This window comes from Vulpes vulpes, chromosome X, assembly GCF_048418805.1.
Source record: "Vulpes vulpes isolate BD-2025 chromosome X, VulVul3, whole genome shotgun sequence".
Lineage (NCBI taxonomy): Eukaryota > Metazoa > Chordata > Mammalia > Carnivora > Canidae > Vulpes > Vulpes vulpes.
This window is the reverse complement of record NC_132796.1, coordinates 15,683,217-15,710,356: the sequence shown is the minus strand read 5'-3', so window position 1 is coordinate 15,710,356 and position 27,140 is coordinate 15,683,217. Positions and strand designations below refer to the sequence as shown.

The 27,140-nt window shown below is 45.7% G+C and overlaps 1 protein-coding gene across 15 annotated transcripts in view; it reads left to right on the top strand.

Annotated features, from left to right (window-relative positions):
- Nucleotides 1–27,140, top strand: part of SH3KBP1 (SH3 domain containing kinase binding protein 1) — a 334,655-nt gene that overhangs the window by 80,533 nt on the left and 226,982 nt on the right. The window contains exon 1 of one of the 15 annotated variants that reach the window (XM_072744008.1): nt 8,923–9,354. The exons of 12 other annotated variants lie outside the window; for them this stretch is intronic. In XM_072744008.1, coding sequence (XP_072600109.1) covers nt 9,304–9,354 — 51 coding nt within the window. In that variant the 5' untranslated portion in view covers nt 8,923–9,303. Of the gene's footprint in view, nt 1–8,922; nt 9,355–27,140 lie in introns of those variants that run through there. 2 more of the 15 variants (XM_072744012.1, XM_025997481.2) reach the window with 2 other exon arrangements.

The following is a 27,140-nucleotide window of genomic DNA, read 5'->3' as shown; positions in this document are numbered from 1 at the left end:
GATCAAACTAAAAATTTGACAAATGCTGGAGGCTGGTTGTGGGCTAGCTTGAGAGTGTGATGCTCCCAGGGGCAGCAGAGGACTAGGAAAGTGTCCTGTGCTTTCGCAGCCTTTTCCTGTAGGAATCCTGCCTTGCTATCACAGGAAGGACTGGGGAAAATCTGAAGAAAACACCTGGTGCAAGCTGGAGGTGCTGGCTTAGGGGCCACTGAGAAATCCACTCAGATCAGACTTTTCTCCCTTAAGGAACAAAAGGCTTATTCTGCAGCGGGAAGGATGGGGTCTGAGGGCACTGGTGAAATAGCATTGCAGCTGGGGGAAGAGTTCCATCCAGCCTAGCCCCCCCCACCTCACCTAAGAAAAGTCTTAATCTTAGGGAAAGGGCCCCAAGGCTGTAGGCTGAGAATGTTGGAGGGTTCCCAGTGCAGCTGGGGGTGAGGATGGGGGAGCTAGGTTCCTGGTCGAGGGGCAGAAGCACTTGTGGAGGCCAACTGCCAGACACAAACCTGCTTTGCGCTCCAAAGATGGAGGCTTAGCGGATTCACAACCCTCCCCACCCTGCCAGAGCATGCTAACCAGCCTCCAGGAATAACAACAGTGGATTACAGCAGGGAGAACTGCAAGAGACAGACTCTCTCTGGGTAGCAGCGTAGAGGGAATCCCCAAAGCCAGGAGAGGGGGCAGAAACAATCCCTAGAAGAATTTAAAGTTTCTTGTGTCTATAGGAACAGCAAACCTCAACATGGCCCAACTAAACCTCTACCTGAAGGTCTCATTTACCTCAGTATCTCCTGCTCTATACAAAATGTCTGGCTTTCAACCAAGAAAGGCAAGACATGCCCAAAGGCAAGAAAAAAGCATTCTGAAGAGACAAAACAGTCATCAGAACCTGACACAGAGGGGTGCTTGGGTGGCTCAGTCAGTTAAGCATCTGCCTTCGGCTTAGGTCATGATCCCAGGGTCCTGGGATCAAGCCCCACATTGGGCTCCCTGATCAGCAAGGAGCCTGCTTCTCCCTCTCCCTCTGCCTGCTGCTCACCCTGCTTGTGTGCACGCTCTCGCTCTCTCTCTCTGTCAAATAAATAAAATCTTTATTTTTAAAGATTTTATTTGTTCATGAGACACACACACACACAGAGAGAGAGAGAGGGGGGGGGGGGCAGAGACACAGGCAGAGGGAGAAGCAGGCTCCATGCAGGGAGACTGAGGTGGGACTCGATCCCAGGTCTCCAGGATCACACCCTGGGCTGAAGGCAGCGCTAAACCGCTGAGCCACCTGGGCTGCCCAAATAAATAAAATCTTAAAGAAGAAACCTGCCACAGATATGACACAGCTGTTGGAACTATCAAACTATATATACATGTACATTACCTATCTTATCCCACTGGGTACCCTTTATGTGCCAGGGGCCATTTTAAGAATGGTCTTAACAAGGTCTGTGCTCTTAGCATACATTCTAACAGAGGAGAGAGAGTATAACTGCAGACAAGCAAAAAAAAAAAAAAAGTTACAGCTAGTGAAATATGCAACGAAGAAAAAGAGGAGGGGAAAAGGATAGAGTGGCTGACTGTTGGAGTGTGTGGGCTGTTTTCAGCCAGAGTCATCAGAAAAGGCCTCTTGGGGGAGGTGAAATTGTAGCTCACACCTGAATGATTAGGAGGCTCCTGCCATTACTGAGAGCCATCTAAGTGGAGAAGAGCAAGTGCAAAGGCCCTGAGGCATGAACAAGCTTGCATCCCCTCAGTATAATATTAATGCTCTGGAAGGTAGCGGTGTTACGACAATGTTGCTGATGAGAGCAACCCCTGCAGCTGTGTCACTGCCAAGGCTAACCTAGGGAGGAAGTTGTGGGTGGGTTCTCTCCTGCTCACATTCTTTCTCTCTTTCTTTAAACATACAGAAATTACTCTTCTTTCTCCTCATTTTGGGGGACCAGGAGAGTCTATAATACCTTTCTTATAACCACTTCAGGACCTGGCACAGAGTGAAAAAGGAACTTGAATTTGCTGTTGTGAGTCAAAGCCTCATTATTTTATCCAGTAAAAGTGTATTATTTATTCCTCTTCATAATTGCAGAGAATGTGCATTAACTCCGTTAATCCTCACCCCCACCCCCCACCCCCGGGTAGTGATTATTCCTATATTACAGATGGAAAAACTGAGGCTTGGAGATGAAGATTGCAAATTCCTTAAAGGCCAGCCTTGGTATCTAAACCCCAGTAGCCTGACTTTGTGTGATTGGATTGTAAGAACTGAAGAGAGGGGGTAATAGAGACTCATGAAAGCAAAGTGAATACAGTTGTTTAATTCTTCTGTTAAGTCAGTTGACTGGTGAAACTGCCTGGGGAAATGGACTTAATAAGGACATGGTGCACCATCTATCATTTGTTCGTTTGGTTATGAGTGCTTCAAAACTGATGAAAATGGGTAGTTTAAATAGTTTAATATCCCAGTTTCCTCTGCTGTCTTACTACTACAGATATAATTACATAATATGAATACTGTGGGGACGCTTGGGGGGCTCAGCGGTTTAGCACCTGCCTTCAGCCCAGGGCATGATCCTGGGGTCCCAGGGCCGAGTCCCACATTGGGCTCCCTGCATAGAGCCTGCTTCTCCCTCTGCCTGTGTCTCTGCCTCTCTGTCTCTGTGTCTCCCATGAATAAATAAGTGAAATCTTAAAAAAATATGAATACTGTGAAGGCAATATTGTCTGGCACTTGTCTACTGAGAACATTCCGGAAATCAGCATTTGTGGTCTCTATGACTTAGTTACTATAACTGATATCAGTCTACTGTTTTATTTATTTTTTGTTTTTGTATATTTTTTTATTGGAGTTCGATTTGCCAACATATAGTGTAACACCCAGTGCTCATCTTGTCAAGTGCCCCCTCAGTGCCCATCACCCAGTCACCCTATCCCCCTGCCCACCTCCCTTCCACCACCCCTTGTTCGTTTCCCAGAGTTAGGAGTCTCTCATGCTCTGTCACCCTCACTGATACTTCCACTAATTTTCTCTCTTTTCCTCCATAATCCCTTCATCTTTCACCTGCTCAAATGCTTTTTATTTTTTCTATAATGCTTATTGTTTGAAAATAAGTAAGTCATAAAAATAAACCTTAAGTAGGGCGCCTGGGAGGCTCAGTTGGTTGAGCTTCCAACTCTTGATTTCAGCTCAGGTTGTGATCTCAAGGTTGTGAGATGGAGCCCCAAGTTGGGCTCTGTGCTGGGTATGGAGCCTGCTTAAGATTCTCTCTCTCCCTCTGCCTCCCCACCCCCCACTCAGGTACACCTTCTTTCTCTCTCAAAAAAATTAAAAATAAACCTTAATAAGCACATATTTGGAGAGGTAGAGCTTTACATTGGATGAAGAGGATGATTATATCCATTGGTTTCTGTTTTTTGCCATTAGAGGAAAGGAAAGAACTTTCCCGTGAGCACCTCTCTTGACACATGAAAAGGTTGCTGGTGTTCAGTAATGAAGCATTCATTAAAGGAAATGTAACCTGGGTGGAATTTTCTCTGAGCAGTCATAATAATTGAGCACCTACTGTGTGCATAGTTCTATTTTCTGTACCATTCATGTGGTATGATAAGCTGGGTGAGAAAAACAAACCTCTATACACTTCCCACAGACCAGAGAAGTTAAGTAACTTGCCGAGAGGAGCACAGCTAGTCAGTGCCAGACCTGGATTTGAGCCTCTAGGTGGCTTAACTCCAGCTTTCCAAGTGCTCACTCACTCCTACTTGTACTAGGTTACAAGATATCTGGATGGCCTTGGCTATATTAAAACAGCAACAACAAACTAAACCATAATTAGCATGAAGAGGGTACCCAGATCTGTCAGATTCTAAGAACCTGCTGGGAATCTTCGCTGAGCTGGATGTTAGGCTTCTGTGAGTTTTTATTTTTATTTATCTTTTAAAAAGATTTTTATTTATTCATGAGACACACACACACAGAGGCAGAGACACAGGCAGAGGGAGGAGCAGGCTTCATGCAGGGAGCCTGATGTGGGACTCAATCCCAGGTCTCCAAGATTACTCCCTGGGCCGAAGGCGGCGCTAAACTGCTGAGCCACTAGGGCTGCCCTTCTGTGAGTTTTTTTAAAAAGATTTTATTTATTTATTTATTGAGGGAGAGAGAGTGTGCAGGGGGAGGAGCAGAGGGAGAGGGAGAGAATCTCAAGAAGACTCCCCGGACTACCTGCTGAGCATGGACCCTGATGCGGGGCTCAGTCTTAGAACCCTAAGATCATAACCTGAGCCAAAATCAAGAGTTGGAGGCTTAACTGACTGAGCCACCCAGGCGCCCTGAGTTTTGTTATTGTTTTTTTTTAATATGCAGCCATGTTCAGTTGGAACCCCTACCTCCAATGAATGCCTTATGATGGTACTTGAAGAAGGGAAATAAGTATATACATTTTTGAAAAGTTTCGTCAAGTATATTGATTTTTAAGAATAGGTGCAATTAGTAGTTCGTATTTTTTTTTAAATTTTATTCTTTTATTCTTTATTTATGATAGTCACAGAGAGAGAGAGAGAGGCAGAAACACAGGCAGAGGGAGAAGCAGGCTCCATGCACCGGGAGCCTGATGTGGGATTCGATCCCGGGTCTCCAGGATCGCGCCCCGGGCCAAAGGCAGGCGCCAAACCGCTGCGCCACCCAGGGATCCCCAGTAGTTCGTATTAGTTCCAAGAATTATGTATCCTGTAATGCTTTGGTTCCATGTAAAGCACTTTAATATCACAGACTTTGTAGGCTCTGCTGCTTTGACAGTATAGGAGTCGAATGTGGCTGGTAGCTTTAAACATGCGCAGGAACGCAAGTGTTGATTCTGCCCCCACAAGTGGAAAAATGCGTTGCTTTAATTGAAAAAACAGGCTGTGTCTAGCCTTTGACTCCCTTTACATTTAATCTGACTACTCAAGAGTTTCTGGGAGGGCGGGGAGAGAGGGAGCAGGATTCGGCCCTGTTGTTCATCAGTTAGATCCTGAAAAATTTTGGAATGTGAATTCTGACGGTGACCTCCCACTGCTTCTTCTCCCTTTTGTGAAGGCGAAACAAAAACACTACCTAGGAGATTCTGAAGCCAGATGGTGGTGTAGCCCAGACTTCTCAAGCTCTAACAGTGCCCTGTTGCAGGGAGGAGGGGGGGCATGGGGGGGAGTGTGAGGGGAGATCTTGTTAAAATGCAGATTCGGATTCAGGAGGTCTGGGCTGAGGACTGGTGCCTGGGGGAGAGACTGAGACTGCAGGGCTGACAAGCCCCCAGGGGATGCTACTTTAGTACTCCGCATGGAGAGGGCCCTTCTGTCCCCGGCCCTCTTCTGTCCCCAGCCCTCTTCTGTCCCCAGCCCTCTGTCTCAAGGCCATGTTGATCATCTGAATCACCTGGGGGAGTTCGAATAGCATAGCTTCCTAGCCCTCAGCAAACAGTGAACTAGAGTCACTAGGGCTGAGGTTACGCAGATATTTGGGGTGGGGGGAGTTACTGATGTGGTTTGATAATAAATCTGTTAGCTTTGTCCTTTTTTGGCCGTGTGGGGGTGGGGATGGGTTGGGTAGTGACAACTTTAAAAACTTCACTGTAGGAATCAGATTGAGATGTTTAAAGACAAGCTTTCTGACATCCTAAGAGCTTCCTGTTTGACCTAAACTCCATGAGAAATCTTGACAGCCACTCCCCTTGGAAGGGAACTGGCTGGCTCTTGATGATTGTGTCCAGACTGGCTGAAATCAGAGTGTGGAGAAGAGAGTGAGGACTTAATGGTTAGTTTGCTGACCTGCTTTGCATTAGATAATGTCTGTGGAGGCTCCCGGAGTGAGTCCAGGGGAGCTGGGGCCCAAATATGGAAAAGAGGAGCCATGATGATGAGGTAGGAGTTGAAATTACCATTGTGATTGTTTAAAGCATTATTTCAGCACTTTCCCACGCGCCTGGGTATGGGGTTTTATTTTTTGTGCTGCTCAGAGGGCTGGACAAGCTGAGGGGGGTGGTGCTGGGTGACAGCTCTGCTCTTATGCAGCACCGACCCGGTCCCTGGTGGAGTCTTTGAGGGTCACCCCTTTCACAGTATGAGTTTTTCTTTTTTTGATAACTGAGACTCTCCAGCAACTGAATTTTTTGCATTTCTGAAATCTTATTATTAATCTTTTCCCCTGAGATCATGTAGGAAGGTGAGACACCAGGGGGAGATGATCTTCCCAGTGTTCCTCGATCTCTTGTGTCCCTTTTAAAAAGTCCCTTTCTTTGAGACCAAGTGTTTCCCATTCTTGTTGCATTTACAATTTTCTTTGCCCCAGCTCCCTTACTTTTCTGAGTTTTTTTTCCCCCCCTTTTTTTTTTATAAAGGGAAATGCTGTGATCAGAAAAAAACAAAAAGCTGGGTGGGGGAGAGCCAGAGGCAGGTTCCAAGTGACCTGGCTCTGACCCACACCTGCTTTTCCTACAGTGACTTCAGGCCCAGCAAGGAACACGGGCGCCCACACGGGCGCCCACAACGTGTGAACTCTGTGAGAAACCCCTGAGCCCTGGCCTCACTGAGCACTTTGCTTCTCTCTGCTCGAACCCTCCCTGCTGCAGAGGCAAGGCTCTAGGACGTAGCCTGGTGGGTGAGACAGACCCAGAAACCCACTTTTCTAACCTATTGTGGTGTGCACCTAGTATGCCAAAGGAGCTGAAGAGAGGGGACCTTAGAGCCTGAGCAGGAGAGGAAGGAACAGAGGAGGAGAAGATGATGGTGAGAGTGACCGAGGAAGTGTGAACAGAGGCGTGGAGGGGGAAGAAGTTTGAGAAGTATCTGGAAGGAAGCCTTGTCAGGGAGTAAAATAGGAAGTGGAGGTGGGGGGGGGCAGTGTTGGGAGGGTGGGGGGCATGAGGTGGGGAGGTGACAGGGACCTTGTGCATGTTCCTTTGTAAGGAATTTGGACCCTAGAGGTGATCAGGATGCATCAGAGGAAGGATTTTAAGCAGAGGCATGTTGCCATCAGATGTAGATGGAGGAAGAGTTTCTTTAATAGGTAGATTTCTTCTGAATGAGCATCTGCCCCTGTGTAGCTTATTTTAAAAATAGCTTTATTGAGATCTAACTTGGATACCATACAATTCACCCACTCGGAGTGTCCCATTCAATGGCTTTTAGCATATTTACAGAGTTCCATAACTATCACAATGATCCAGTTTTCATATGTGTCCTTCATGCCCCAAAGAAACCTTATGCCTGTTTGCTGTCACTCCCCACTTCCAAGCCCAGCCCTAGGCAACCAACCACTCATCTTTGTAATTTCTCCTTTTTCTTTAACATTAAGGGGAATGTCTTCCGTGAGTGTATTAACTTGAAGGAGTCTCTTTGCCAGATTACAAACTCTCACTTTTCCCAGCTATTGCTTGACCCGTTTCCGTCAGCTGTGATGCTTGTTCGCTCATGTAACGGGCAGGCAGGTAGGGTGGCCCCCCAAGGGCAGGGTGTTCATCTGCTTGGGGTGACGTCAGAGACCTGTGTTCTTCTCGGCTCTCCTCCAGGGTCTCGTTCTGCTGGGAGCTTCACCCCAGGGCTGCTTTCTCTGTGGTTGTCAGGCAGCTGTAGGATGGCATCTCCTGGCAGTGGGGCCCTTGGCTTACTTGTTCGCGGCTGGCATGCAGGACTCCTTTCCTGCAATCTGTGTGAGCTTAGTTCCTGTTGTCCGCCAGCCCAACCAGTGATGCCTTAGAATTAATTAATCTGCCCCTCTGGAGCTGGGAGGGGGCTCTCTGGGGGACGGGTGGCCACCTGTGACCGACCAATAGTTGGCTCTGCTGGGGAAGGAGGAAGGGAACCGCCGCCGCTGCCGGGTAGGCTTGTGAAGAATGCTACGGGAGTGTGTTGGAAGCTGACCCTACCTTCCTGTCTCCGCGAAAAGCATCATTGATTATCTCACCAATTCTGGAGTTTGTACGAATTTGGTCAGGGGGTACCCTCAGGTTTACCTTTCAACAATGTAATAGTGTGGCAATAGTGGGAATGGTGGTAATATTAACCTATGGGAAGTGGAAAGGGAGGTGGGCGGGGTATTGGGGTGACTGGGGGGGCAGTTGCTGGGATGAGCACTGGGTGTTATGCTAAATGTTGGCAAATTGAACTCTATTAAAAAACTTTAAAAAAACAACATTAACCTATGGGAGAAATAAATGATTTAAGTCTCATTAGAAAACCTGTTTGCTCTAGGATAGAAATGTTTGAATACATGACTAGTAGTAAAAACTAGAAAATTGCTCTTTTTTAAAAATTTTATTTATTTATTCATGAGACACACACACACACACACACACACACACACACACACAGAAGAGAGAGAGAGAGAGAGAGGCAGAGACACAGGCAGAAGGAGAAGCAGGCTCCATGCAGGGAACCCAACGTGGGACTTGATCCCGGGTCTCCAGGATCGCGCCCTGGGCTGAAGGCGGCGCTAAACCGCGGAGCCACCGGGGCTGCCTTCGAAAATTGTTATCTAGTTACTAAGTTAGCCCCTTGGAATCTCTCCTTGGGGGTGGTTGGGGGGGGAATGAAATCTTGTCCCAAATATGTCAGTATTTGAGTTACTTTGTGAACTTGAAATTAACAAAAATGGACTTTCTTTCAAGTATAATTCACGCTTCACTAAGCCAAGTAGACATTCTGCCAGTTATTTGGACTTTATTAAATTTTGCTTTATGTGTAATAAAAAATTCAAGGTAGGCCTCTGCTTTGCAAAGTAACTTACTTGATTAGGAGCTGTATTTTCAAGTCTGTTTTGGAGTGAGGTTTGTCCTCATGTAAGTAATGAGCGTTTGCTGGTGCAGCTCTTTAATGGTGAGAACGGATGTTGAAGAAAGCAAACACCATATGCCCTTTGTTTCCCGTGCATGTCCCCTCCTGGAGGCTGGGTGGAGTGTTTCAGCTGTCTCGAATAATCTCCATTTTGCTGTTACTGCAGACTTTGCGGTTCTCCCACTCTTCTCTCCGATGTTACAACTTCTTCCTCTTCCTCCTCCTCAGTCAGAAAGGTTCCACGCTCTCAAGTGCCAGAGATTGGATTAATTTTGAAAAATGAATTTCCCTTGATTTGTGACAGAAATTAGTGCAGAGAATTAAAAAAAAAAAAACACCCAGTGTGAATGTGTAGTGGGAGGGGCAGACGGGTTGGGTACGGGACAGGATGCTTAGAATAATTCTGCTGCCAAGTGAATCAGAGAGACTTGCAGCTCTCGGCGAGCACGGAACATACTCCTGCCCAGAGTTCAGACACAGTCAGCCCGAAATCACCACTGCATACTCCACAGAATGGACCTTTCAGCAGCCAAAGCCCCTAGTGCTGCAGACACGCCAGAGACTGTAAGTAGGCCGTGCATCTGGTTCGATTGCTCTTAGCGCTGCATCTTTTGTAGCCTGTTGCCCGACTACTTCTTTAGGCTGGGAGGGAGGCACGATGGGGAATTTGGTCCCGGCTCAGTCCTTCCTCTTGATATGGTGAGCAACACAATTTTCCACTCAGACCTGTTTTCTGGTTTGTAGCAGAAGGGAATTGCTTTCTCCGGGCGCTCCTCCGTGCAGAAGTGGCTTCTAGTTGAGGCCCTTTAGTAGCGGCATCCGTGAAGATTGTGGACGGCTCTATCGTCTGGTGTGAGGGCTCTTCCCTTCTCCCGACTGCGATCACTGAGTTTTGTCCAGGGGACACCCCGGTCACGGAGCCTCCTCCCCCACTCCGTGCCCCGCAAGCAGCCCTGAGGACAGTGAAGTGTCCCTCTCTGGGACTGGGTAACATTTCTGTGGCAGCTGGCAGGTTTGGAAGCCTGGGATGCAGGCAGGTGTAGAATCCAGATTTCCTGTGGTGGGAAGGAGAGAAGAATGAGATAGAAGGCAGGACAGAAAGTCAGCTTGAGGTCTCTTAAGAGCGCTGTCCTGCTAGATGCCGGCTGAGGTGGGTGGGCAAAGCTCAGATCCTCACTCTGCTAACTGTAGCTTTGGGCCACTAACAAATCTCTCTCCTTGCCTTACCCTTCCCATCTGAAAATCACTGTCTTTGCACTTCATGGGATGCTGGATTGTTTGAGGTCGTGAATGTGAAAGTAACTAGTACTCGGTAGGCATTTGCTAAGTGATGTAATTTTGCCCTTCGTACCCCTTCTTCTTCCTTAGTGGCACATGGTACCATCAGGGATGCTGGGCTCTGCCCCTGTGTTGCCATCCTGGCTTCTTTCAAGGCAGCCCTTGTGGCCTCCAAGCTCTCTTGCTTGATGTCATAGATTTGATCTTGGCGTCAGCTTTGTTCAAGACCAGAGCCCCAGGTTGCCCCTTTAGCCTAGGTTGTGTGACCCCCTAGGACAAGGAGGTCTCAGGAAGAAAGTGTGAGTGGATCATGCTGGGTCTCAGAGGTCCTTTTTGAGTTAAGGATCGTGAGGACAGGGGCCCAAGTCAGGAGGCCATGTTATGAATCCTAGGGGGTCAGGGCTAATTCAGAAGAGTCATTTCTCATTCAGTTTTGAGTTCCCAAGTTCTGGATACCTATATCCATCTAGGGCAAGGGAGAAGGAAAGAAACATCTCGAAGAAAACTGCTCAGCAGTTCATCTGATTTCTGATTCCCAAGTACGTGTAGGGCACTGTCAGGGTGACACATTCCATCTGGTTGTTTCGGCTAACCTGCTCATGGGTTTAGGTATCCCGCATGATCATCAGCCAGTTCCCAACAGACACACTCCCATTATGGGTGTGTGCCTGTTGAGGGGACTTTCTAGAGCCTGTCTTGTTAATTAGCTTTACCCTGTGCTTTATCCTTGCTAACTGTGAGTTAATTGCTAATAAGAGTGTTTTCTTGTCAGTCACAAGTTTCCACCCCTTTCCCCAATTGAATTTCTGGTATTTCATCTTATATTTAGGTGAAAATCGTTTGCCCTCAGCCAGCCAGATTCCTCAATAACGGTCTGCGAGCTCTAACACATTGCTAATTTTTATCAGTGATTTTGGAGACATTGTATCATCTGTACATTTTGGTCTACAGGATGATACAAGAATACTTTTTATTTTAACTGGCATCGAAATCACGTATCACGGCATACCAGCCTTCAGTGGCTCTCTGTCGCTCTTGTTTGAAATCCACTTTCCCATCACCGGCTGTGCCTTGTGTAGCCTGGTGCACCTACCTTCCCAGCCTCATGGCTGTCACTTTCACACCTGGCTGCTGCCCTGTCCTGCTGCTAGCCCCAGGCACTTACGGTGCCCCCCTGCCAGGAGCGCCCTTTCTCTGGCTCTTGCTTGGTTGGCTTGCTCTGCTTTCAGGTGTTGCTTGGAGAAGGCCCTAGGCCATCTTATCTTTAGGGACTTCCTCCATCTTAAGTTTCCTTTCTCCCTTCCTGTCACATCACCTTATCTATTTCTCGCAGAGCACTTATATCACAGCCTATAAATCCCTGGTGGCCTCACATTTGTGTGGCCCTCGCTGCCTGCCCCACTGGCATCTCTGCCCCAGTGCTGGCAGAGGCCTTGTCTGTCTTATTCCACTGTCTCCCCAAGCCCTGAACTCAGTTCTCAACACCCAGTAGATACTCCACCAAAATTTCTTAAATGAATAGAGGTTTTGGACGATTAGTATTGTGGATGACTTTTAAGTAGTCTGTGGCTGCAAGCTGATGGAGACAGTTCCATCTCCTCTGTGCCGGCCCCACCTGGCCCCATCTGCCTCTGTCGCCGCTCTGGCACTTTGGGAGCACTCCAGACCTCGGGGCCCTGTTTCCCACTCCTGGCAAGCTGGTGGCTGGTATCCGGAGCAACTCTCTAACTGTTTGAAGCATCATTTTTGTTCTCAAAATGAAAACCACCTGTCTTCAAAGTGAGCTGCTTAAAACAAATACTTATTTCTTTACCGAGGCCTTCCTCCCCTTCTGCCTTTCCCCACCTCCTGCCAAGAATAATGGGAAAACCCTCCTATCTTGGAGAGTGGTTTTCCCTCAGGTCAGAAATCCAAAGCTGGAGGATTTATGACCCAGGGTGCTGAGCAATTGCTTTCCCCTGCCCTGCTGCTCTCAGATGTTCACACTGTTCTCCCGAGGGGTTCCCAGGGGTCCTGTGATGGGGGCTCAACCTTGGTCTTGCCCCACTTTGCACTTTGCCTTTAAACATCCTTCTTCCAGGTACGGAACCTAGCTCGGGGCACCAAGGAGATGGTGGCAGGGCTGGGGACAGTGTCTGAGTAGTGTTCCATGGCAGGCTGCTTGCCAGCTCACCAACACCTCATACCACCTCCAGGGAGAAGCTACTATTGCCTGCATTTTAGAGATGGTGGAGTGAGGCTCAAGGAGATGAGGAAGGTTTTAAGCAGCCAGGATCAGAACCCAGGTTTCTCTGGCTTCCAAATCCTGTATTATTTGTTGGTGTTCTCAGGGTATCCCAGGTTTTGTTACCCATGATCTTCAGGTGAAAAAAAAAAAGCTGGCAACTTCGTGTAGATACATGTTTGCATATGTGGAACTGCAACAAGTTTCCTGAAATAATAGTTGCCTTCACCGTGCGCGCTGCACTCTTACATTCTCCATTCTATTTAAAAAATGCTCGTCAGCACATAGCAGGACTCTGTTCCTTTTAAAGGCCAAGAAATATTCCATTGTATGTATATGCCACAGTTTCTTTATCCATTCATCCCTCGGGGGACACTGAGCTGCTTCCCTATCTGGGCTGCCAGAGGCTGGGGGAAGGGGAAATGGGTGGTGCTGCTGGGGTATCAAGTCTCCACCGTGCAGGATGAGTCCGTACAGATGCCTGTTGTACAACACGGTGCCTATAGTTAACAGTACTGTACTGTGCACTTCACACTTTGTGAAGAGGGTAGGTCTCAAGTGTTCATGCCGCAACGGGAAAAAAAATACCAGCGAGGATCTTCTAAATGGATTGCATGGCTCACTAATTGGTGGCAACTCATGGTTTGAAAATAGTCTAAAAACACTAGCATAGGGTATATGTGCGTGCTTATTTTATGTGGAAGCCTGTATGAAGAAAGCTACTTTTAAAAATGCTTATCGTGGGACACCTGGGTGGCTCAGTGATTGAGCATCTGCCTTCGGCCCAGGGCATGATCCTGGAGTCCCGGGATCCAGTCCCACATCGGGCTCCCTGCATGGAGCCTGCTTCTCCCTCTGCCTGTGTCTCTGCCTCTCTCTCTCTCTGTGTCTCTCATGAATAAATAAATAAAATCTCTTTTAAAAAAATGCTTATCGCAGTATAGCCTACACATAGAAAATGCACATGAGACTACAGCTTGTTGAATTTTCACAAACCGAACACATCTGTGTAAACAGCACCAGATCAAAACACACGCCATTGCTTTAAGCCTCTTTGAATCAAGGCAGGCAAGGAGCGCAATAGAAAGCAACGTGCCCTCCGTTTGTTCTGAATTGTGCACATGCAGCTCACTTGATAGAATCTCTCTTTTTAGGGTCCCATGTTTTGTGTGTCCAGTGGCAGGGCCTGCCTGGTATTTTAGGTCTAACAACTCCCGAAGGAGTAGAACCGGGCCTCTGTGAGGACCATCTGAAATGGCCACAAAAGGAGGCTGAGGATGTGCCTGCTCGAGCGTGCACGAGGAGAAGGAGGAAGGAAGAGGAAGAGGAAGAGGAAGGGCCAGGGCCCCACAGTGGGTCTGGGAGCACTTGGCTGTGCAGATTTATGGTGATAGTAATCCAGACCGGTTTTACTGCAATGGGGCGGGGGTGGTGGTGGTGGGGGTGGTGGAGGGAACTTGTGATTAGAGTTCCAAGCCCCTAGAAGTCCACTGACTTTTGTGTAAACTAAAGAACATTCGCCTCTCACAGTGAGTACTGATCTTTAGAGGAAATTCTTAGCACACTGAATCAAACTTTCTCTTGGCAAAAGACCTGCATGTATCTCAGTACAAAAGCCAGCCAGATTAACTCTGCTTTCATGATGTATGGGTTCTGTAAGGTCATGCTGTTGGACAGACTATACCCAATTCCTCATAATGACGTGTGCAGAAATGAGAGGGGGTGAATACTCGAACGTGCTCTTAAATGTTACGTGCTGTTACATGGTTTTATTAATCTCTTTGTGAGCTGCATTGATAGCTTTTAGACTGCAATCGCTTCCTTGAATCAGGGACTTTGGGATAATAATAAATCCTTTGTCTTTGTTGATTAGATAAGCTCGTATTCATTGTTCATTTTTGTGAAGGAGACTTTGAACTCTTACACATTTGGTGTGTGTTTCCTGGTGTTCTGGACCTATAGTGTTCACTATGGGTTTGTGTTTAATTCTGTATTTGTTGTGGAAGAAAAGCCCCGGGGCTGTAGCAAACACACCGTGGGACAAGAGGGAGCACCCCACTAGGGACAGGGAATGAGCATATCTGACTTACCGTTCCTTTCTTGCTGCCCAGTGTTGGGCCACTAAGCACTTGACGAATGAATGGAAGGAGAGAGGAAAAACTCCTAGCTAGGGTTTAGTGGTGTGTACTATGTGCTTTGTCCCTTCTGTCCTAGCCTATGACATGGATACCTCATGTCCCTTTTTGCCCAGGGACACTTCTGGTGTATGCCTGCTGTCCTAGCATCACCCTCTCTCACTCTGAGGTGTCCTGGTTCCAGTGATAAATTGGTTCACTCTGAGAAGACATGAATAGACATTTTTCCAAAGAAGACATCCAGATGGTCAACAGACACATGAAAAGATGCTCAACAGTGCACCTGGGTGGCTCAGTGATTGAGCATTTGCCTTTAGCTCAGGTCGTGATCCTCGGGTCCTGGGATTGAGTCCTACATCTGCCTATGTCTCTGCCTCTCTCTCTGTGTCTCTCATAAATAAATAAATAAAATCTCAAAAAAAGAGAGATGCTCAACATCACTGACCATCAGGGAAATACAGATCAAAACTGCAGTGAGGTATCACCTCACACCTATCAGAATGGCTAAAATCAACAGCTAAAATCAACACAAGAAACAACAGTGTCAGTGAGGATACAGAGAAAGGGGAATCCCCATGCACTGTTGGTGGGAATGCAAGTCGGTGTGGCCACTGTGGAAAACAGTACAGAGGTTCCTCAAAAAGTTAAAAATAGAACTACCCTATGATCCAGCAATCACACTACTAGGTATTTACCCAAAGAATACAAAAATACTAATTCAAAGGGATACATGCACCTGATGTATACCTGATATCGCCATTCTCTGCGATAGCCAAATTATGGAAATAGCTCAAGTATCCATCTACTGATGAATGGATAAAGAAGGTGTGGTATGTACACACACACACACACACACACACACACAGGAATATTACTCAACCATATAAAATGAAACCTTGCCATTTGCAATGATATGGATGGAACCAGAGAGTATAATGCTAAGTGAAAGAAGTCAGTCAGAGAAAGACAAATACCATATGATTTCACTCACATGTGGAGTTTAAGAAACAAAATGAACGAGCAAAGGTGAATAAAAGAGAGGCAAACCAAGAAACAGAAAACTGTAGAGAACAAACTGGTGGTCACCAGAGGGGAGGTGAGGGCAGGGAATGGGTGAGATGTGATGGGGTTAAAGGAGTAAACTTGCTGTGATGAGCCCCGGGTGATGTGTGGAAGTGCTGAGTCACTGTATTGTACACCTGAAACTAATAGTACGCAGTATGATGACTAACTGGAACTTGCATAAAAGCTTTAAAAGAATTAATTTGGGGATCCCTGGGTGGCGCAGCGGTTTGGCGCCTGCCTTTGGCCCAGGGCGCGATCCTGGAGAGCCGGGATCGAATCCCACATCGGGCTCCCGGTGCATGGAGCCTGCTTCTCCCTCTGCCTGTGTCTCTGCCTCTCTCTCTTTCTCTCTCTGTGACTATCATAAATAAATAAAATTTAAAAAAAAGAATTAATTTGCTCTCAAATATTCTGGTTTGGATAGACAGATGGGGAAACTGAGGGCACAGAGAGGCCACATCACTATGGCCACCCAGCTAGTAAGAGATAGTGCTGGGATTCTTTCCTAAGAGTCTGATGTCACATTTCGTCATTCGATCACTAAGTTTTGCTGCCTCACAACTTAGGCCAAGGAATATGTAGTGGGAAGAAAAAAGCATTCTCTGTTTTTCAGTCTCACTGTTTAGTAAAAATAACTGCTATGATGTGTGACTCAGGGCAGTAAGAGTGTGCTGGTGAAGACACATGGAAATCCTAAATGTGCTTTCCCTGGTGAAGCTGGATACTTAAGTGTCCTAGAATGCTAATACCATTCACTTGTATCTGGTGCTTCATAGTTTAAAAAACCCTTTCTTTTACATTATTCTGTTGAAACTTCATGTATACCCTGTGAGGTGGGAGGCAGTATTTCTGTCTTACAAAGGAGGATGGGTGATCAGCAGGATGATGTGATCACCTGCCTGAGATTTTATAGCCAGAAAGAGAGCTGATCCAGGATTCACATTCTATTCTGCTTCCATCATCAGTGCATTCTCACTGTAGCAGAGGCCCCCGCAGTCAGACGTGCTTATGCAGCTATTTCAGGGGTGCTGCTCATGGGTGGTTAGAAAGTCCTTTGAAGACTCATTACTGGAACACAAGGTTTCGCAACCTTGGCACCATTGACGCTTTGGGCCATGTAGGCTATTGTGGGGGACCGTGCACTGTAGGATGTTGAGCAGCATCCCTGGCCTCTGCCCATGCTGGTAGCACTCCCCTCCCTCCTTCCCCCGGTTGTGAGAACAAAAATGTCTCCAGACAGTGTCAAATGTCCCCTGGGACATGGTTGCCCCTGGTTAGGATCCATTGGCCTAAGTTCAATAGCAGCATTTGAAAGAGGGAAAAAGACAACCTTGAAAATGTCAGACCTGTCATTTTCCTGCTTGAGTTTCTAAAGCATCAGAAAAACTGTCAAAAGACCCACAAAGGGGCAGAAAAGGTGACAAGCAGCACATTTCATGTTGGATTTGGTTCCATACAAGAGTCTTGGGTCTCCCAAGGAAGGATACGATAGCCAGAGTTTTTTCAAGTTTAAAATCACACAATTAAAAATGTTTTTTTTAAATAAAAAAAGTTAGAATAGAGATCAACTGAAAAAGGCACATATGCAATCTCCTGGGAGCCTGCTGCCCAGAAATAACCATGGTTCACACGATGCTTTACCTCCTCCTAACCTTTTCCAACATGCATATATAAATCTTCCAGATAGGGCCATGCCACAAATGCTATTATAATCAGTTTTTAAATTTTTTAACCTTAAGTGTGCCACAAATACCTTTCCATATCTCTGATATAGAGCAACAACATTTATTTATTTTTTTTAATTTTTATTTATTTACGATAGTCACACACACACAGAGAGAGAGAGAGAGAGAGAGAGAGAGAGGCAGAGACATAGGCAGAGGGAGAAGCAGGCTCCATGCACCGGGAGCCCGACGTGGGATTCGATCCCAGGTCTCCAGGATCGTGCCCTGAGCCAAAGGCAGGTGCCAAACCGCTGTGCCACCCAGGGATCCCGAGCAACAACATTTAAAAAATATTTTTATTTATTTATTTGAGAGAAAGCACATGAACAGGGGTGAGTAGCAGAGGCAGAGGGAGAAGCAGACTCCCTGCTGAGCAGGGAGCTGGACACGGGACTCGATTCCAGGATCCTGAGATCATAAACTAAACCAAAGCAGATGCAACTGAGCCACCCAGGCACCCAAGAGCTACATCATTTTCAATGACTGCATAGTATTTCATCATATGGTTACAGTATAATTTATTCACTTGGTCTCCTATTGTATACATTTGTTTCATTTCCAATTTTGTTTTTGGTATAACATGCAAAACTGTGATGAGGATTTATGTGTGTGTGTCCTTGCCCTTCACAGCCTCTTTCTCCACCCCCCTTCCAGAAATAAGGAAATTTTATCATCCATTGAACAAGATGCCTAATTCAGGGATGCCTGGGTGGCTCAGCGGTTGAGCGTCTGCCTTCAGCTCAGGGCCTGATCCCAGGATCTGGGATTGAGTCCTGCATTGGGCTCCCTGTGAGGAGCCTGCTTCTCCCTCTGCTTAGGTCTCTGCCTCTCTCTCTGTATTTCTCATGAATAAATAAATAAATCTTTTTTAAAAAGATCCCTAATTCATAGTGTGCTGGAATATATTACATACCTTTGCCCCTGAAAATTATGGAAAAATGCGTTCATAAAAATTCGATTATGTACTAGATGTGCAGTGTGGTATGGAAAATTCTTTGGTTTTCTGATTAAATGATGACTAATAAGAAGCCATGTAGGTTTCATGCCCTGTTCATGAAAACCACTCTTAAACTGTAGCGGGCTACTTCTTGAGTGGGAATTACAACCCAGTAAAGATCACTGAATCTTCCTTTAAGAGTTTGCTCATTGCTGAGAGAAACTTAGGGCTATGTTCTCATGGATTTTCATTGTTTGTCTATTTTTCTTATATGTGTTTAAAAATGATAAAATGAAAAAAATAAAAAAATGATAAAACGATAAATTTGTGGCAAAATCTTTAAATGGTACAGAAAGGCGTAAAGTTCTCTCCTTTACTCTGCCTTTGTATTTTTTCATTCTCTAGAAATTTTCTATGCATATACAAACATTAAAAATGTGCAAAGAGGGGCACCTGGGTGGCTCAGTAGTTGAGCATCTGCCTTTGGCTCAAGTCATGATCCCAGGGCCCTGGGATTGGGTCCCACATGGGGCTCCCTATAGGGAGAAGTGTGCTTCTCCCTCTGCCAGTGTCTCTGCCTCTCTCTTTCTGTGTTTCTCATGGATAAATAAATAAAATCTTTTTAAAAAATATGCAGAGATTTTCTCAAAACCCCAAACAGGTCACCGATTAAACAGAGTAGGTGTAGGCACGGCAAGATGCGTTAACTGAAGAGAGCTAATCAGTGCCCTGTTTTGGATTGTTTCAAGCTTTTCTTTCTCTCCTGCAGCTAACTGGTCTATTTTATTTATTTTTTAAAAAATGATCTATTTTACATGAGTCTATCTGTAGGCTACATGCCTAGCAGTGGAGGGGTTGGGAGTCTGTGCCCTTAGAATTCTCGTAGATATTGTGAAATTGCCCATCCACTGGGAGTAGCTGGACTTGTTGCCATTAGGCCTTGTTTTCCTGCCTGGCATAAACTCTGGATTAATAAATCGGGAACACAAAGGTTGACCTGATCTCTGGGAAAGACCATCAAGGTTAGGAGGCCATGGCCTTGGAAGCGCTCAGGGAATATGCATTTACTGGTTTTCTCCTGGGATTGGCCAGAAACTGGCTTTTGCTTTTCTCAACCATGGGGTAAAAAGTACGTGTGTAAAGCCAGGAGACAATACCCAGGCAGGCACCTTTTTGATAACATTTGATGATGTGTCTTAGTCAGAATCTATGTAGCAAACGTAGCAAATGCACCATGCAAATTTGTAAAATAGGAAACGTACATGTAACATGCTCTAATCATTTCATGATCATTTCCACCCCTCTTTTTCTCTTCTATGAAGTCTTTTCTGGTGTTTCTCCATTCCCCATCTTCATCTACTCCATGCAATTTTTTGCACTTTCCTTTTTAAAAAAATGATCTTGATGGCCAGTTTTGCATTTTATTGTTGTATTGCCTTATTTTTGTCCATCTCTGTCTCCCTGACAAAATTTGAACCAATACTTGGTCTCTAGTCTTCGTCACCTTCGTGTGGTGTCAGCACATATGTACTTTGATCGGCTGCTCGCTTTAGAATTGTCCTTATTTTATGGGGCTGCTGCGCCTGCTAATGGAGGTCCGTCCTTGGACAGCCCCCGTCTTTGGTCTCCAGAAGGGTGCTCATTAAGTTCTCTGTCGCCTCACTTGTCAGAGCACTGCTTTCCCGCCCGGGGAAGGGCCCGGCAAGGTGCCGTCTCTTATGGGTTTGGTATTTGAAGCAGTGGAGGGTGGCAGACACTTGAAGATGGTTCTGTGAACCCCAGTGGGCACAGCAGCTGCTGCAGCCTGGCCTAACAGTATGAAGGGCCTGTGTTTTCCGAGAAAACGCAAATGTTCACTCACTGCAGTCTTGGCCAGGATTTTTTTGAGCTGGCCTGGGGTTAGCCACCCCGAGGCCGAGACACAGAGAAGAAAGCAGATCTCAGGAAACCTCTCCTATATCAGTGAGCCTAAAACTGGGCCAACTCTTGGGGTGCACCCCCTTTCCCAGTGTTCTAGCTACTGCTAGGAGGGATTTGTTGGGGCTCGGGTCTGCTTAGGTTCGGCCTCTGGCCAGGCTCCTTGCAGGGGATGCAGGGGCCATCTGCTTCCTCCCCAGGCCTTTCTCGCCTCTGCTTTGTCTGAAGCTTACCGTGGGGCCCTGCTGATGTGGCTCCACTGGGAGCTTCCTGGAGGGTGGCCTGGAACCTCAGCAGAGAGTCTTGAAAAAGAAACAAGCTGAAGAACTTTTATTTGTTTATTTTTCTTATTGTTCAAGTAATAAATGTTCTCTTAGAGCAAATAAGGAGGACTTTTTAGAGGCAGGCAATGTGAACCAAGGGCAATGGCCTTTGGAGCCAAACGGTTGGAATGTGGGCTCTGGGACTTTCTCCTGAAGGAGCTATGATGAGCTGTATTGTGTCCCCTCCATATGGTGAAGCCCTAACTTCCAGTGCCTCGGGATGCTACTGTATTCGGAGACAGGGCCTTGAAAGAGGTATTCGAGTTAAAATGAGGGCACTAGGGTGGGCCCTCATGTAATCTGATTTGTGTCCTTATGAGAAGAGGAGATGAGGGCACAGGGAGACACCAGGATGTGCACAGAGCAAAGACCACGCTAGCACACAGCGAGAAGGTGGCCCGCTGCTAGTCACGGAGACAGGCCTCACATGAAACCTGCTGACACCCGGCCTTGGACTTGTTGTCTCCAGGACTGTGAGGAAATACATTTTTGTTGCTGAAGCTCCTCAGGTCGTGCTATTTGTTAAGGCAGCCCTAGCAAACGAATACAGGTGCTGTTAGCAAGTCAGCTGCTCCAGTTTTGCTTCCCCCGCCCCAAAGAGAGGAGCACAACACCTACCTCTCAGAGTTGAGGGACAGCCATGATGCCTGGCTTCTAGCAGGTGCTCAGGAACAGTGCTCGTGATAATGCCAATTTAGTAAGATAATGGTAGAAACCACTGCCAGCTCCTCCACCTGGGTTTTCTGGCCTCAGCCTCATTTGAGGAGGTTTGTTTGTTTGGTATTTTCTTTTAAAGTCTTTTTCAAACAGGGTTGCCAGAAGCTCCTGGGATAGGGGGAGGTGGACCCTTTATGGGTCTAGCAAGCAATGAAGTATTTGCTTCTGAGCCCTCCTTTTCATCCTTTTCATCTTTTCACATATCGGGCCTCCAGGCACATTGTTATTTGGGACAAGGATTCTGCTGCTAGATCACTAAAACCTTCAGTGGGGTGTGAATATTTACCGCCCCTAACATCCCCCCACATGTAACATCCACTGTGTTCATCTGCTTGAGCTGCTGCAACAAAGCACCGCAGCCTGGGAGGACCTACACGGCAGAAAAGTGTTTCCTCATGTTCTGGAAGTCCAAGATCAACATGTGGGCAGGGCTGGTTCCTTCCGAGAGCCGCGAGGGGGAATCGGTTCCCTGCCCGCCCTCTGGCCTCTGCTGGGTTGCTGGCCATGTTGGGCTTTCCTTGGCTTGTAGAGGCATCATCCTAATCTCTGCCTTCATCTTCACATGACATTCTCTCTGGGTGTGTGTCTCCACATCCAAATCTCTCCTTTTGATGAAGATGTCAGGCACACCGGGTGAGGGCCTGCTTGAATGACCTCATCTAAACTTGATCGTCCACACAGACCCCGTTTCCAAATAACGTTGCATTTGCAGGTCCTGGGCATTAAAGCTTTTACATCTTTTTGGAGAATACAGTTCAAGCCGTACAGCAATTTTATCAGAGGTGACTGTGCCAGCAGTGAGTGTGTGCCAGCGGCGGCAGCTGCCTGGAGAAGTCCCCTGGTGTGGTCCACCCCTCCTGTCCATCATGCGGCTTGCAGCTCACAAGTCACCTCCTCAGAGAGGCCGCTGTCAATAGAGAGGGGTTGAATGATTAAGTAGATTGCTGAGCAAGATTAAAATGGGACTGAGAATTATGCTGATATTTTTCCCTTCAAAGTGGGAGAGGGCTTGTTTCTACCCCACAGAGATGTTACTTGTAGCGTTCTTGGGTATGTTAGTGTAGCACCACTACACATGCTATTTAAATAGCATTTTATGGCTGTGAATGGAGACATCGGGCATCCTCCGAATGTCATCGTGTTTCCTGTTCTGTGTGCAGAGCATGGCAAGAGGACTCCATTTGTTGGATTTGGATTTTTTTTTTTTTGTAGTGACTCACAATTTGATTATGATTTTACAGTAATTCACAGAGCAGAACTGGCTAGCACCCTTCTCTGAAGGACATCCCAGGTCTAGAAAAACCCGTGAGTTAAAGAGTAAGGGAAGCATTTACTGAATGTAGTTAATCAGTTAGTGTTTACTGAGCATGTTCTATTTGCCAAAGCCATGCTAGGTACTGTGCAGATACAGAGATGGTATAAACAACAGGTATAGCCTCCAGCAAACACATGAATAAAACAGTTGGAAAATATACAGTAATACTTGCAAAGTTGTACAAGAGTGTGTACTATAGAAATGAAGCGGAAAGGAGCATCTATTGTGGGCCCGAGGTCAAAGAAGGGCTTGGTGCAGGAGCTCAGCTTAGCTAGGGCTGCACCAGGAAGGGTAAGAGGTCCCAAGAAGAGGAGGAAGATGGTGAGCCTGAGACAGCACTGCCATAACATTGCTAAGCTATGTGATAGTCCCAATGTACAGTGAGCCACCTTGTTTTAGTAAAACTAATTTTGTTCAAGGAGTACCTGGGTGGTGCAATTTGGTTGGCTGCCCGACTCTTGGTTTTGGCTCAGTTCTGATCTCAGGGTCATGAGATGGAGCCCTGTGTTAGGCTCCATGCTCAGCGTGGAGTCTGCTTGGGTTTCTCTCCCCCTCTCCCTCTGCCCCTTCCCGCTGTGTGCACTCTCTCTCTCTAAAATAAATAAATAAATCTTAGGAAAGAAAGTTTAAAAAAATTTTTAATGAATTTTGTTTAGAACATAGATATGATATAATTTGTAATAGGAAAATATCAGAAACAACGAAGTGCCCTTCAACCTGGGAAGAGTAAATTATAGTATCTCCAGACAATGAAATATTCTATAGCCAGAAAAAAGACTGCAAACACTTTTTACTGATATGAAGAGACTTTCCAAATATATTAAGTGGGAAAGGCAAGTTGCAGAACAGTGTGAATGATACGCTAATGAATAAGAAACTGGAAAATGTCCAAGAAACTAATTACAATTAGGAGCAGCAGTGGTAATTACCCTGGAGTGTAAATGGGGGTAATGGGAGCTAGAGCATGTGTGCACTGTGCACCTATTTTAGAGATTTGAATGATGTTAATGTATCCTATTCAAAAGGCTAAAAAGAAAGGTGTGATGTCGGTAGCATTTGGTCACATTATTGCTGCTCATAAATGGATTTAAATGTCTCAGATGCTTTGCCTTGGGGGTGCATAATGAATGAAAATAACCAGCTCCTCTAGACATCTAAGGGATAAGTTCTTGCATTTGCCCAGAGAATGAAATTCTCTTGACCAGATTTTTGCTTTTATTGGTTATCACTAGAAATGTTTCACACATATATTAGAATAGAGAGAATAGTATAACGGACCCCTTTGTACCCATCATCCAGTTTCAGCTGCTGGCCAATCTTGTTTCATTGCTTCTCCCTCCTCCTTACTGTCCCCCATCTACCCCTGACCTTGATTCTTTTAAAGGCAGGGCCTTTCTGATTGTGTTATTTGGAATTATCACTCTGTTCCCCTGAGTCCCACCATGGCCCCAGACATGCAGGGCAAATTAGATGCTTAAAGGTGGAAAAAAAAAAACCTTTAACGGTTTGGCTCATCTCAGGTGCATTTTCCTTTACTTAAAAAAAGTTTTTTTTTCAATTGTGGTGAAATACACACAGCATGAAACTTATCACCTTAACCATTTTTAAAGGTACAGTTTAGTAGTGTTAAGCATATTCATGTTGTTGTGCAATCAATCTCCAGAACTTTCCTCTTGTAAAACTGAAACTCAGTACCCATTAAAACAACACCCTCCACTCCCCCCTCCCCTCAGCCTCTGGCAACCACCCTTCTGCTTTCTGCATCTGTGAATCTGACTCCTCTGGGGACCTCATATACGTGGAGTCATCCAGTGTGTGTCCTTTCTTGACTGGCTTATTTCATGTAGCATAGGGTCTTCACGGTTCATCTGTGTTGTAACATGTGTCAGAATTTTCTTCCTTTTATTTTTTTTTCTTTTTTTTTTTTTTTCTTTCTTCCTTTTAAAGGCAGAATAATATTCCATTGTCGGGCTCTACCACATTTTGTTTATCCAGTCATCTGTCAATGGACTCTGGGGTCGACTTTACTTTCTGCCCCCTCTTAGAATATAAGGTGCCATGGCTCATAATAGTTTGATGTGATAGCACATCTGAATGTAGCAGCACACATTCCTCCAGTTAAGGGAATGGTTCTGAGTGACTTGAGAGTTTTTATGCCAAATACTTGCCTTGAAAAGATCAGTAGACCTTTCTTTCTGCTCTTTTGACTGAGAGCACCTTTTTTTCACAAAGCTCTTACATCGAATTTTGTCTCTCACTAGATTAGATTATGAATTTAAAGAGTAGGGCCAGGACTAGGGAGGTATCTTCCTTTGCCCAGTACCTGGCACCGTGCTTGGTGCTGGCTGGGTGCTCCGGATATATTTGTTACAGAATGAACTGTACTTTGAGCAAGGCACATAACGGTATCAGTGTAATGAGGGAGGTGAACCAGAGGAATTCTAAGGCTCTGTTTGGTTCTAACATTGTTTGGATCCATTATTAAATCTGATGATGAAAACTTCTGACTCTGGAAGACAAGAAAGTAGGGGATAGGGGAGACACGTTTTTGGATAGATAAGATCTATTTCAGTGCCAATTCCGCTATACCCCAGAGGTGGTCATCTGCAAATAGAACCATCCCAGGATATAGTATTTCTTAAAATAACATTTTAGATTTGCGATTTCCTCTTTGTGTGGTGGTAATACTGGTTGAATAACAAAAGCTATTGGCTAAAAAGTTATTTTGAGTTTAGCTGAACTGTGTACCACATTTCCTAGATGTGCATGGGTAGAAAACAAACCTCCTCTTGACGTCATCATCTTTACAAAGAATCCCATAGGAAGTCTTAGTGATAATTTTACCATGAGAAGAAGTCAAAGCAATAAGCAACAGAGAAAAATGAAGATTCCAGAATTAGAGCTCCAAAAGCTGGTAAGAAAATATGGAGGGAGATGTGATTTGAGTATTGAATCTTGATTTACTGAACTTTGTGCTGGTTTCTGCATTTTTGTTTTAAGCCTGGTTTCCAAAAGTATCTTGTTAGCAACCAGATGGTCGTCAAATAATTGATATATGTTCATTTTAAGCCCATTTGGGCAACAGTGGCCTGTATTTTCCAGTAGAAAGATTTAGTAATTCTGTTGGCCTTTGAATGCCAATAGGGTTTTTTTTGGGGGGGGGGGGGTTGAGTTCTCTAATGTCTTGGAAGTAACCTCTGGAAAATTGGAACCAATGAATTGATTGCATGATGTACTTGGAATAGAAATGAAGAATATGGATACAGTTTATTTCAGTTTACAACTACCCAGCCTTAGAAGTGGCTAAATTTGTAAAATTAGAAGAGATTTTTTTTTTTGTGTGTGTGTTTTTCTCCCCATTTGTTTTCTGAAACTTGAGTTAATGAATAGGAATAGACATTTAAAATACACTCCTGATTTTATTCCCCACTTTTAAAGAGTTGTTCAAAACCCTAGGGTCTGCTGTTCTGTCATCTTACTAAATGCTTTTCAAAGGAAGAAAATGTAAAAAAAAAAAAAAAATGCGGCTTAGGGGTGCCTGGCTAGTTCAGTTGGAATAGCGTGCGACTCTATCTCAGGGTTGTGAGTTCGAGCCCCATGTTGGGTGTAGAGATTACTAAAATAAAAAGAAAACTTTTTTTTTAAAGCAAGACTTAGATTGCGATAAAAGGGTCATAGGTTGCCTCCTTGTTTGGCAAGCCTTAATAGTCTATTTTTGAACTGGAGAAATGCATTGGTGATTGTGGGAAGGTGCTAGTAACCAGCACACTGTGATGCCGAAAATGGTGGAAAAGGCAGTCGAGTTCTGTCTGAAGAGCCTGTTATAGTGGTGAGGATTCCTCAATGCCAACTCTCGGGGTGGAGATGAGGTAATGCCAAAGAGCAGCAATGCTGTGGAGGGAGATGCCCTTTTAATTCATTGATACTGCTCAGAATGTTACTAGGTGTTTCCAGAAAGAGCCTGTCTTTAAAAATGCTGTGCACTCTCTGTTTGAGTCCGTGTGGTACAAGGCCTTCCTTTCCTCTCCTCCCTCCTGCACCATGGTTGGCTTGTCTCCATTGTTTTGGGTGGTGACCTGGGATCTGAGTGGACCATGTAGCCAGGCCTTCAGCAGTAGGGCTCTGGGCAGCACCAGCTCCAGGTACCTCATTGCTGGGGAGATCAGTTTCCTGTGGCTGCTGCAAGTTACCCAGGTGGGTAAAAACAACAGAAGTGTGTTCTTTCACAGTTTTGGAGGACAGAAGTCCAAAATCTAGGTGTCAGCAAGGCTGTAATCCCTCCAATGGCTCTAGGAAAGAATCTCTTCTTTGCCTCTTCCAGCTTTGGGGGGCTCCTGGCCTTCCTTGGTTTCCGTGGCTTGTGGCCACATCATCCAACCGCTGCCTGTTTCCACATCACCTTCCCCTAGATCTGTCCTCTCCCCTGTGTGTCTCTTAGGATCCTTGTCATTGGATTTAGGGCCCACTCAGATCATAAACAGTCATCTCTTCATCTCATGATCCTTACTTACATCTGCAGAGATCTCTTTTCCAAATGAGGTCACAGTCACAGCTTCTGGGAATGGGGACATAGACCTATCTTTTGGGGAGGCGGGTAACCATTCAATACACCACAGTGAGAACGCCAAGCCAGGATGGGGCCTCTGCAGAAACCACACTGGGAGGCCTTGAGAAGGAAGCAGAGAGAATGAAACCCTTCTTGGGTAATACTTTAT